The sequence below is a fragment of the Tachysurus fulvidraco genome, chromosome 3, assembly GCF_022655615.1.
Source record: "Tachysurus fulvidraco isolate hzauxx_2018 chromosome 3, HZAU_PFXX_2.0, whole genome shotgun sequence".
Lineage (NCBI taxonomy): Eukaryota > Metazoa > Chordata > Actinopteri > Siluriformes > Bagridae > Tachysurus > Tachysurus fulvidraco.
The window spans coordinates 22,318,927-22,332,068 of record NC_062520.1 but is presented as its reverse complement, the minus strand read 5'-3'; the positions used below and the strand labels follow the sequence as shown (position 1 = coordinate 22,332,068).

Sequence of the window (13,142 nt, the reverse complement as noted above, 5' to 3'; positions counted from 1 at the left end):
CTGAACATCATGGCTACCATTACTGACCACTGTTGGGAGATTCGGAGCGTTCGAATGAATTAAGCGGCCTCGGCTTTTCGAATTGGAACCATCTGTTTCTGAGTTGTGTCAGTGTTAAACATGTTAGACACAGCTAGTCAACCGCGTGAGATAAAACACTGTACGAGTCCCTGAGTCTCTCTTATTGTGGGGGAGGGGATGGTGGTGGTGGTGGTGGTGAATGGAAGCATGAAGCAGCAACATGTGCATGGAGCAGGAGTTGTGGAAAATGCTTAATAAAAAAAAAGCTTAATAATGACTTCGAATGGGTCGAACGTGTGATAAATCTTCTGGTCAGTTTGGGGGGGTCAGATAACACTTTTATTCTTTTTCGATGAGATTTATTAGACCAGTAAGCTCATGCTTAATCCATTAGCAGGTGTAGCATCAGTAGCCTAAGTAGACACAAGATCATGATAAACTTTGAGTCCATTTGTTGGTTACATGCCAATGGTGAAAGAAGTCAGATATCTTCTTTTAAATCTTTTAAAGGTTTTAGTTTCTTAAAAAATTACGCTGCAAAATTAATTTTTATGATCCAATACAAGGACACTAATGGCCATAGCATCTGATTTGGCTTTTCTCTGTGTTGCTATTTCCAGTCCACACCAGTGCTAAAATATCAAGCTAAATAATTGCTAAAAATTAGATTGTGGGCATACAGTTTATTGTGTATGTGTGTATGTGTGTGTGGGTGTTTGTGTGTGGGAGGAGGTGTGTGAGTGTGTGAATTGCTGAGAGAGAGAGCATCAGAGAGGTGCATGTTTTTTTATCATCACACATTATTTTATGTGACGGTTATTGTGTGTGTGTGTGTGTGTGTGTGTGTGTGTGTGTGTGTGTGTGTGTGTGTGTGTGTGTGTGTGTGTGTGTTCAAGGGATGTGACTCTATAGCTCTGCATGCATGCTTGTTTTCACACCTACAGAAAACAGAGGACATCCTGAGGTAGTTTTGATGTGCACAAAGGAAACCAACTACTGAAATAGTACATTGCAATATATGTACATTGCAGCATGTGGAGAGAGTGTGTGTGTGAGCGAGAGAGAGAGAGAGAGAGAGAGAGAGAGAGTCAGTCATTTAATTTTAGAGAATCAGGAAAAATGGTTCACTGCACTTGCACAGAGGAACTGGGAAATGAACTATTACGATTACATAAAATCGCATTATTTACTTGCATACTCATAGCCTGTCATCATCGTTGTCTTTTATAATTATTATCATTGTTTTAGCAGTAAGTTGCATTTTTATGGCCTTCTGCTTTTGGACCACAATTGCGTTGGTATCACAGTATCGTCATTACATAATGTAGTGATTTATGAACAGGAAACGTGGAATCTGTATTTAGTTGAAATATTAAAAAATATTGAATTCCATCTTCTGAATTTGTGTATGGTTTTAGAAATCAGTCTTCAACGTCATGACCTATGACATACATATACAAAGAGAGCATGATGTGTGTAGAGAGAGAGAGAAGAGAACGAATGAGAGATGGCAGACAGGCAGGATGTACATCTGAGCTGAATTAGAGTGAGCTCATTGTGTACAGCGCAGGCTTTAATAGAGCATTTGGAGAGGAACGCCCAGGCCCTGTTCCTCTCATTCCTACACCACTGTGTCATCCACAGCCCCAGGGCTGTCCGCCCGCCATGACAGAGAGTAGGGAAGAGAGGAAGAAAGGGATCAAGAGCGGATTGTCAGGAGGAATGTCCCTCAGGTTGAGGGAAGAGAGGAAGAGTATGGGAAGATGAAGACTTTAATGGGTATGGGGATGATGAAATGAGCAGCTGGAGGAAGTAAAGTAGGGAGTGAGCAAGAGAGCTTTAAAGAGGAGAAAAATTGCCTGATCAGGTTGAGCTAGGTGAAGAGACCAAAAAAGTGAGTGAAAACAGCACTGAAGCCAAAGTGTATGGAAGATATAAAGCATGACCTTAATGGAATGTGAAGATGGGCCACAAGGTGTCACATATTCTTGCAAAACATGTGATTTAAATACATTTACTTGGTGCTCTTGAGGCTTATGGGTTGACATTAAGAGTAAGCCTGCAGATGTGGTTTTGGCGAGAAGAGAACACAGCCCTGTTTGGGAAGTGTCATTATGATGAAACTGAGAAACAGGTTTTGATAAATGTAGCCAGTGTTCCCGAACACCGCAAATCTCTACACAAGACTTTGTATCCCAGCCAATGGACTGCATCAACAGAGCTGTCACCTGGCTCCGACTCTGTTTGATTGGCTCTGTCTGCAGTCAGCAACTGGTGGGCGGGATTATATACAAGTGACGAGTGAAGCTTTCAGGGTGATATATGGGCAGCAGGTTCTATTGACAGGTGTAGGCGGGACTCGTGGGCCAGTTTCAGTCACATGAGGAAAAATCTGGTCCTGCGCCAGATCGTTTTTTTCTCTCCCTGGACCAGTTCCCCCCTGCGCTGAGGGAAATATTGGCATATAATTATGGGTTCGTTATACACTACAAGAATTATAGGATGCTGTTTTGCCCTGAGGATGTCCGAGGACAAGTTTCACACTCTTATAGATAGTGCTTAGCTGGTTGATGGTGCCTGTCACTGCATTTCTTTCACACCTGGATAATTTATATAATTCCACATGTTGACTTATATAATTCAGGTCCTTAAGCAATCGGACAAGGACATACCAAGATTGATGCCCCGCCTCCATGTGGTAATTGCCACTCTTTTGTATAAGAGTCTCACAAGCCATTAGGACTTGATTTATTTGATCACATTCTTATACTCCTTCCTGTACTAGCTGTCTCAAGCACTGTGGTACTCTCTTATGCTCTACGCCCCTTTGTATCTCAATCCCCCCCTCCCTCTTTCTTCGTGATTAAAGTGGTAAATCAGGAGCAGGTCCTGTGCTGTATTTACTCAGAGCTCCAGGCAGCTGCAAGCTGTTTGGACGCTCTCTGTTTCTTTCACTGTTTAGGCCTGTTGTTGTGGAGACCGCACCACCATCTCCCAGCGGCTGGAAGTGAGCCCGGGGCTGTTTTGGTTACATTCACACAGAGTAAAAGTTCCTTGCTCCTGCCGTGTCTGCTCCAGTTAGCATTGACCTCACCAGCATGGCGCAGAGTGTGTGTGTGTGTGTGTGTGTGTGTGTGTGTGTGTGTGTGTGTGTGTGTGTGTGTGTGTGTGTGTGTGTGTGTGTGTGTGGAGGGGGGGCAGGTAGCGGGTGGTTGGAGGGCAAGAAGCCAAGAGCATTACATCATTGTTGGAAGGAGAGAAGAAGGAAAGGATATGAGTCAGTGGGCTGACTGTGCCTCTCTCTATCTCTCTCTCTCTCTTCTCTGCATGCTGCAACCAGGCCACTTGTGTTCAAGTGACTGAGGTTGAGCCTTGTGATCTGGCTACATGTCTGCTGTCTAATTTGTATGCATGCAGATACCTGTGCATAGCTTTTGCCACAAATTCTATGACCTATAGTACGGACAATGCTTTCCATTGTATACCCATGAAAATCAGATTCATCCACCCTGTCGGTGCAGTTGGAGCATGTCTATGACATACAGAGCTCATAGAGCTAAAGTGCTACACATGGAGTCCTCTCATCTCATATGGACCTGGATATGCCCAAGTGTGTAGTAGGATTAATTGTGTTTGTCTTAGGGCTGAGTGTCTCATCAGAGCTAAAGGAAAAAAAAGCTAGAGGAAGAATATGGAGACACAAATAAACTACAGTACTGGAAGAAAGCAAGAGATAAGACAGAAAGAGGAGTGATGTCATGTTGGGAAGAGTGGGTTGTGTGTAATCTGAGAGCCAAGGGTCAGGCAGCACAGTGTGTCGGTGTGTTTTGATTCACCATGACTCTGATTATTATTGCCCAATTCCACACACATTTTATATACTGTATGTTAGCAGTATGGCAGTGTGGCAAAAACCTATAGTATAATACGTTTTAAATAATTATTATATCTGTATATATCATAATATCATGTGATATGTCCCTTTACATTCAACTTTACATTCAATTTCATTATCAATATACAGAAGAAGAAACCACATAATTTTGTAATTTAGCAAACCACACCAACTGAATTATATTGCAACACTCACTGAGCACTTTATTAGGAATCAGCCAATCATCAGGCAGCAGTAGAAGGCATAAATTAAGACGAACGGGCTACAATATCAGAAGACCATGTTGTTCCACTTCAATCAGATAAAAAACAGAAATCTTGGGCTGCAGTGTGCACAGGATCATCAAAAATGCATAGTTGAAGACGTTGAAAATGTAGCCTGGTCTGACGAGTCTCGATTTCACAGTTTGGCATTAACACGATGACTAAATGAACCCAACTTGCCTTGTGTCAAAAGTCCAGGCTGGAGGTGGCGTAATGGTGTAGGCTACGTGTTTTCTTGGCACACATTGGGCTGTTAATTCCAATCAATCATGACCTGAATGTCACAGGCTATTTGAGTATTGTAGCTGATCGTGTGCATTCCTTCATGGCCACAATTTACCATCTTCTAATGACAATAATAATGCACAATGTCACAAACGAAAAATCATCTCAAACTTTTTATGAAAATGAGATCAATGTTCTTCAGCGACCTTCTTTGGGATGCGGTATAATGAGAGATTCACTTCATGAAAGTCTGAAACATTCGCAGGAATTGGGTGATACAATCAAGTCAACGTGAAATAGAATCTCAAAGGAACGTTTGCAACATCTTGTAGAATTCAAGCCTTGATGAAGAGAAGGCTCTACCCTGTATTACTATAGTGTTCTTGAAAGTGCTCTGTGAGCGTTCATCGGTACAGGCTATAAAAATAAATGGTTTGTTATATTTTAAAATAAATAGAGGGGTTTTTTTTGTAGGTAAAGGCGCTAACGGCTCCCCACATTAGGTGAGTGAGTTAAACCACTCACCGTAAGGAGTTTTCCTGCTGTACATTTTGTTTTGGTAATAAACACAAGCACTTGCTAACACAGAGCTTATAACAATACATTTTATAATGACATATTAGAATAATTCTAGTATTTAAGCTATCATATTATGCTAACTTTCATTTCCTGAAGCAAGTCTATTGCCATCTATAAATATTATACTAGAAACATTTTGTGATAAAAACCATCAGATATATATTTGATACATATTTGGTAATATATAAACGATATATATACGAAGACCTAAAGATATGTGCTACGATAGCACTGTAAACTAATGCAGGACAAATTGGTCTTAGATTTTTTTCAGTAAGAATTCAACTTGTCAATATTTTTGCCTTTAGCTCAATTTATAACAAGAATATGATTAGTGACTGACCCAGTATGAAGTGAGTGCAAACAAGTGAAAGATCACTCGTTAAGTACAGCTACAGATAGATACAGCTCTGCTGATTTTTTTTTTGTACCAGCGTGAATAGCACAATAGAGAATCAGCTTGTTCAGTCTTTCACTCTGTTGTTTATAGTTTGCATGTAACAATCTGTGTTGTTTCTTTTATAATAGAATACAGGGATTGTCAGAGAATGTGTATACACGATGAATGACAATCCATGGTGGGTTTCTGCCTCAACGTTGGGGGAGGGGGGGAGGGGGGTGTTCCCAAGGTGGCTGGGGGACCTCTCTGTGTCTTAAATTGTTTCTGTCTAGTTTAACCCCCCTTGGTCTCTGTGGGTCAGGTGAGTAGCTGACAGCGGGAAAGCTGCTTTCTTTCTATCAGTCAAGCTCAACTGCAATTTGGAGGCCTTCCTGCCCTGGGCGCCTTTATGCACAAGAGAATCAGCCTAAAGGGACCCTTCTCGCTCGTCTCTCTCTCTCTCTCTCTCTCTCTCTCTCTCTCTCTCTCTCTCTCTCTCTCTCTCTCTCTCTCTCTCTCTCTCTGTTACTCCATCTCCTTTTTTCTCTTTCTCGCTCCACAGCCTTGTTTTTTCATCTCCTTGTTGCCTGGGTGGAGTCCCAGTCTCGAACTGAGCCCTTGTGTTATACTGCTCTGTCTCACTCTAATGCTAATGCGAGTTACTCCATAACTAAATTTTATTTGTACTGTGACCCGAGGAAGCACTTCTTTCTGATTAGATGCCATATGTGCTATTAAAATAGATCGAATCAATTAAGATCTAGGATCAATTAAATTCATGATTTATTGTCCTCCTCACTACAGCACAGAAAAGGAAATGGTAGGGATTTTAATAATTTAATTTGTTTTAAGAGCACAAAAGGAATGAGAGAAACAGAGTGTTTTCCATCCTATAACTAAAGGCTTATTAATTAGCCGATGAATCAGAAATCATTTCTTGTGTCTTGTGTGAGAACTCGAATTGACAAGCATTGCTTTAAAGACTTCTACAGACATTTAATAACAATTTTTTTTTATTTCATTCTGTTACAGCTAAGTCAAACATTTATAAAGCTTCATTAGAGCACTGTTAGATTGTACTGCACAATTTGTCATATACATTTGAATGGATTAATGTCTCCATAGAAGGCTCCATAGAAAGGTCTTGTGTAGTTCAGCAAGTTTGTTGGTGTGATAAACACTTTTTGGTAGATGAAAAATATGGCTGAAATGTGTTTCAGGGTTAAACTGAAGGACTAAAAGTGGTTGATCTGATTTTGTTCTTGAATCCTTATAGGCATGTGTCAGAGGCTGAGACTCACTTATCTCGTTTACATGTCACAAATTTGTGAAGGGGCCCTAGCATTGATTGTGATGGATTGGAGCATTGAACATAAATGACAATATGTCAGAATGCTAATGACAGTGCCCGTGTGTATATATGTGTGTGTGTGTGTGTGTGTGTGTGTGTGTGTGTGTGTGTGTGTGTGTGTGTGTGTGTGTGTGTGCGTGCACGTCAGCAGTGCAATTGCTGCCATTTAGCCTGTATAAATACATGTATTTGTTCAGGTGAGGAATGTTTTCCCCCTTTCCTACATTTACCTTCCAGCTGTCTGTCATCCCTCCTTCCTGGCCATTTTAGTGCTCGGTGCTGGCAAATGTTGATTATTCCTTATTCTGTGTTGTTAGGCACATCCTTCTTTTATGACATTAGCATGCATGCTAAAATATAAGCATCCACATAAGCCTGCTGCGTACTGAAATGTAATTGTGTTGTCTGTAGCAGGGCAGCTGCAAAGCTTTGGACTTACCAGCTAAATAATTGATGGCAGTTGCTTAAATGACATCATTGAGTGCCTGTTCTGTATAGTGCACATTAAACAGGGCAATATGTGCCAGAAGTATTGGATGTGATTGACTGTAAAGTGCCAGCTCTGTGGAGTTTAGCTGTGAACAACTTGACATGGAGAGTTCAGTCGCTGAGTGGTTAAATCTAATAGATAATGTGTTGTATCTAAACACACACACACACACACACACACACACACACACACACACACACACACACACACACACACACACACACACACACACACACACAATTTCCACAATCTTAATATTACCACAGCCAACAGCACTGAAACACGTTAATTATTGAATTGTATCAGCACAACATTTAGAGATCGCACTAAATTGCAATCAGCTATTCAGCTCAGCAAATCAAATAAATCTAACCAACCGCCTAAACTAAACCAAACTATGATATTAGCACGAAGCGAAGGCATGTATATACCATGCATAAGCAAAACTGCCTGCTGTCAGACCTATGTTTCTAACATTGTATTAATAATATTTTCTAACATTGTTATGCATGACAAAGGTAGCATTAGTTAGTCCAGGCTTGAGCAGGTTTATACTGAGTTGTTGCCAAACATGTTGCCAATAAACAGGTCTAAGTGATGCATTTCATTAGACAACAACATGACCATAAATAACGAGTTATTTAAAATGACAGGGATGTTCTAGCATCTTGTCATGCAAAAAAGGCAAAAAAGTGTATGTTGCCATGATGTATTGTAGACAATATAATGTTCCTGCACATCATTTTAAACCCAATATTTTAAAGGATATTCAAATTCAATTCAGTTCAATTTTATTTGTATAGCAATGTTAAAAAATATAAGTGGACATTGTCTAAAAGCGGCTTTACAGGGCATAAGAAATTTAATAAGAAAAGGTTTAATATTTAATATTAGACTTATATTCAAATGTGTTTGTATTTATCCCCAATGAACAAGCCATGAGGTGACTGTGGTGTCTGTGACGAGGAAAAACCTTGAGAGGAACCAGACTCAAAAGGGGACCTCATCCTCATTTGAGTGATACTGGATGGTGTGATTATAAACTGTTATAACCACCAGAGAGTGTTATTATGAATAATGTCCTTGCTGTAGTCATATACAGTCTGACAATTGTGTATTCATTAGGAGGTTGTTGTCCTCGAAGACCACGTGGAGTTGTAATTGCAGATATAACCGGATAAAGGTTCAGACCACTTGTTTTCAGTTAACAGGGTTAGGTATTAAATATAAAAGCGGTCATAATAACAGCAGTTCTTTATTTTTGTTATGGTTGTCTGTTACGATTTAGTGAGATTAGTGAACTATAGTTATTCATATATCCGAGGTTTAGGAGGAGAGGATGTTCAGCAGAGCCAATTCAAACACTGCTCAATTTAAATGAACACCCTGAAGATTCATACATATTTTTGTACTAAACAGATCACATTAAGAGCTTTTTGTTTTTACACAATGCCTCTCAGTTTCCAGTGAGAATAAATGTGTGTGTTTAATTGTCCCTTTTGTGCATGCTGTTGTGATGTCTGTAAAGGACCTTGTATGGCCTATATGTCATCACAGCACCTTTAGCACTTCAAACCGCATTCTGCCCACACAGGCTTAATGATTTAAAGATAAGGAAGTCACGTCATCTTTTGCACATAAAGTAATATATTGATATATTTAGATATATTACTGTAACTGCACAGTTCATTTTAAAACGTTAAAGCTTCTGTGTTGGAAAAATAATTTTGGGTGAATCTATAAAATCAATAAACTGTATATCTGTTGATGTATGTGAGATCATTAGTTGATTGAAAGCCTCCTGAAAACTCTGCCCTAATATAGTCTTCACTGTCACAGCTTAGACCAGCTTCAGTCCAGTGAGAATTATGATTGACAGAAAAGATGGTAATGACTCATTAGTGTGGAAATATTCACACTAATTTCTTAGAAATTAGGACCAACAAAAATGGGAAGTCTGCTTCCTGTGAAACCACATGCAATGCGCCTTACGTTAGCGGGCATGTGCATCATTGTTACGGTTTTGAAAGTGCATATATGTGCATGTTAGCCCACATAGTCTCACACATCTGTCCATCCGTTTGTCTGTCTCCACCAGCCCAGTTCCTGGCTCTCTCTCAACACTGCTACACAGGAGCAGACATCGACAGCCTCTGCCAGCCTCCATGCCTGGCACGCTGCCTGACCCAACCATGCAGGGATCCTCTGCCGTACTAATGCCTGTGAGTGCCTACATTCACTTACACACACGCACACACGCACACACACGCACACACGCACACGCACACACGCACGCACACACACACGCACACATGCACACACGCACACACACACACACGCACGCACACACGCACACACGCGCGCACACGCACACACACACACACGCACACACGCACACACGCACACACTTACACTGATCTAACTACACACACTAACACTGATCTAACTACACACACTATACTGATCTAACTACACACACTATACTGATCTAACTACACATACTAACACTGATCTAACTACACACACTAACACTGATCTAACTACACACACTATACTGATCTAACTACACATACTAACACTGATCTAACTACACACACTAACACTGATCTAACTACACACACTATACTGATCTAACTACACACACTAACACTGATCTAACTACACACACTATACTGATCTAACTACACACATTAACACTGATCTAACTACACACAATACTGATCTAACTACACACACTATACTGATCTAACTACACACACTAACACTGATCTAACTACACATACTAACACTGATCTAACTACACACACTAACACTGATCTAACTACACACACTAACACTGATCTAACTACACACACTAACACTGATCTAACTACACACACTAACACTGATCTAACTACACACACTATACTGATCTAACTACACACATTAACACTGATCTAACTACACACAATACTGATCTAACTACACACACTATACTGATCTAACTACACACACTAACACTGATCTAACTACACATACTAACACTGATCTAACTACACACACTATACTGATCTAACTACACACACTAACACTGATCTAACTACACACACTAACACTGATCTAACTACACACACTATACTGATCTAACTACACACACTATACTGATCTAACTACACATACTAACACTGATCTAACTACACACACTAACACTGATCTAACTACACACACTATACTGATCTAACTACACACAATACTGATCTAACTACACACACTATACTGATCTAACTACACACACTATACTGATCTAACTACACACACTAACACTGATCTAACTACACACACTAACACTGATTTAACTACACACACTATACTGATCTAACTACACACACTAACACTGATCTAACTACACACACTATACTGATCTAACTACACAAACTAACACTGATCTAACTACACACAATACTGATCTAACTACACACACTATACTGATCTAACTACACACACTAACACTGATCTAACTACACACACTAACACTGATCTAACTACACACACTAACACTGATCTAACTACACACTATACTGATCTAACTACACACACTATACTGATCTAACTACACACACTAACACTGATCTAACTACACACACTATACTGATCTAACTACACACAATACTGATCTAACTACACACACTAACACTGATCTAACTACACACACTAACACTGATCTAACTACACACACTAACACTGATCTAACTACACACACTATACTGATCTAACTACACATACTAACACTGATCTAACTACACACAATACTGATCTAACTACACACACTATACTGATCTAACTACACACACTAACACTGATCTAACTACACACACTATACTGATCTAACCACACACACTAACACTGATTTAACTACACACACAAACACTGATCTCACTACACATACTAACACTGATCTAACTACACACACTATACTGATCTAACTACACACACTATACTGATCTAACTACACACACTATACTGATCTAACTACACACACTATACTGATCTAACTACACATACTAACACTGATCTAACTACACACACTAACACTGATCTAACTACACACACTATACTGATCTAACTACACACAATACTGATCTAACTACACACACTATACTGATCTAACTACACATACTAACACTGATCTAACTACACACACTAACACTGATCTAACTACACACACTATACTGATCTAACTACACACAATACTGATCTAACTACACACACTATACTGATCTAACTACACACACTATACTGATCTAACTACACACACTAACACTGATCTAACTACACACACTAACACTGATCTAACTACACACACTATACTGATCTAACTACACACACTAACACTGATCTAACTACACACACTATACCGATCTAACTACACACACTAACACTGATCTAACTACACACACTAACACTGATCTAACTACACACACTAACACTGATCTAACTACACACACTAACACTGATCTAACTACACACATTATACTGATCTGTAAACTGAATCAGTTTAAACGTTATGATTATCATATAAGGAGTAAACAGTGATAGGATGTGCTATTAGGAAAAGATCCAACAACCCAACAGGTCATTTTGATAGCAAAAGTAAATTCTTTTTCAATACATCCAGTGTTTAATTCCTCTTAGACCAAAGCAATTTTCAAAAGAATACATTTTTAAAATAAGTTTAAAAATGTCACATGACATATTTCCTCTTATTAAATAGTTCCTTGCCAGCCTCTATTTTTTCCTTCCACTGTCCCAAAGACTTTCTCTTTATCAGACTACTTATTTTTATTTGATGAGACATTTTAAGTTTGTCGTTATTACTCATAGTTTTTGTAAAGTTTCTGGTTTGCAGATCGATGTTAATTTACTTAATAAGTAAGAACATATTGGAACAAGTGCATTGATATGAACGAGTGATTTGAATTAGAGGCGAACTGTGATATCTATAGTAAATCTAATTAGAAAGGTTTAAGGGGTGAGTGAACAAGGTGTCCAAGAGCAGGTCTACCAGCAACCTGTGTTAGATGTGTGTCAGCTTTCCGTTATCTGCTCTGTCCAGTCGGGTTGCGTTAAAGGAGTTATCTCTAAATTGTTACCTATTAATTGTTATCCAGACTAATAGTGAATAAGTAGTGATAATCAATTATCTCACATAAATCATCTATGTTCCTCATTCAGTTTCCTCACACTAGTTTATTTCTCAGTGATTTAGTTCTTTGTGATTCAGTGGAATCATTTCTTTCCACCCGCAAATAAAATTTTCCAAAATATATTTAGTGTTGATTTTGTGTTGAGCGATGCTATTAATCAGAGTACGGATATTTTTTTACTGATTTCTTCTTTAATATGAGTATATTTTATTCCATTCAGGATTTTAAAAAGACAGTACTGTACACTGCCTACTCAATTTATTTATTTATTTATTTATTTATTTATTTATTTATTTATTTATTTATTTATGTTTTTCATGATTTACTGGTTTTTCAGTTAACTTTCCCAGGGCCTTGCACATATCGGTGACACAGGAGGCCATCCTAGAGTATAGATTCCTACCAGAGTGTCCGTAACTTTAATTGTGTTGAGGCAAAGTCAATAAGAGCTGGACGTATGGAGAAGACTGCAGAGAGAGTCAGCGTGTGAGAGCACACACATCAGGGTTTTAATGACACAACACATGTTCTCATTGTAATTGAAGCCAGTCCATATTGATGGCAGGGAAAAGAAGCTTAGTGGTGATTGAATTAAAGCTGGACAGATTTTTGGCAAGAGACTGACGTCCCAGGAAAGGGGTGCAGTGTAGGGACATATTTTTATACCAAATATTTCCCCAGTAATTTCTCCAGGCTGCTCTGTGTCCACCTGGCTGGGCTCGTGGGGAACAGAGGGGGTCGTCTGGGGACTGGAGG

General features: G+C 39.3%; 1 protein-coding gene across 9 annotated transcripts in view; it reads left to right on the top strand.

Moving 5' to 3' along the window:
- Positions 1 to 13,142, top strand: part of creb5b (cAMP responsive element binding protein 5b) — a 54,035-nt gene that overhangs the window by 17,980 nt on the left and 22,913 nt on the right. For all 9 annotated transcript variants that reach the window (XR_007140181.1, XR_007140180.1, XR_007140179.1 and 6 more), the window contains exon 6: positions 9,302 to 9,425. Coding sequence is in view for 5 of the 9 variants with exons in the window: in XM_027149293.2 (XP_027005094.1) it covers positions 9,302 to 9,425 (124 nt within the window). In the remaining 4 variants the exon portion in view is untranslated. The remainder of the gene's footprint in view (positions 1 to 9,301; positions 9,426 to 13,142) is intronic.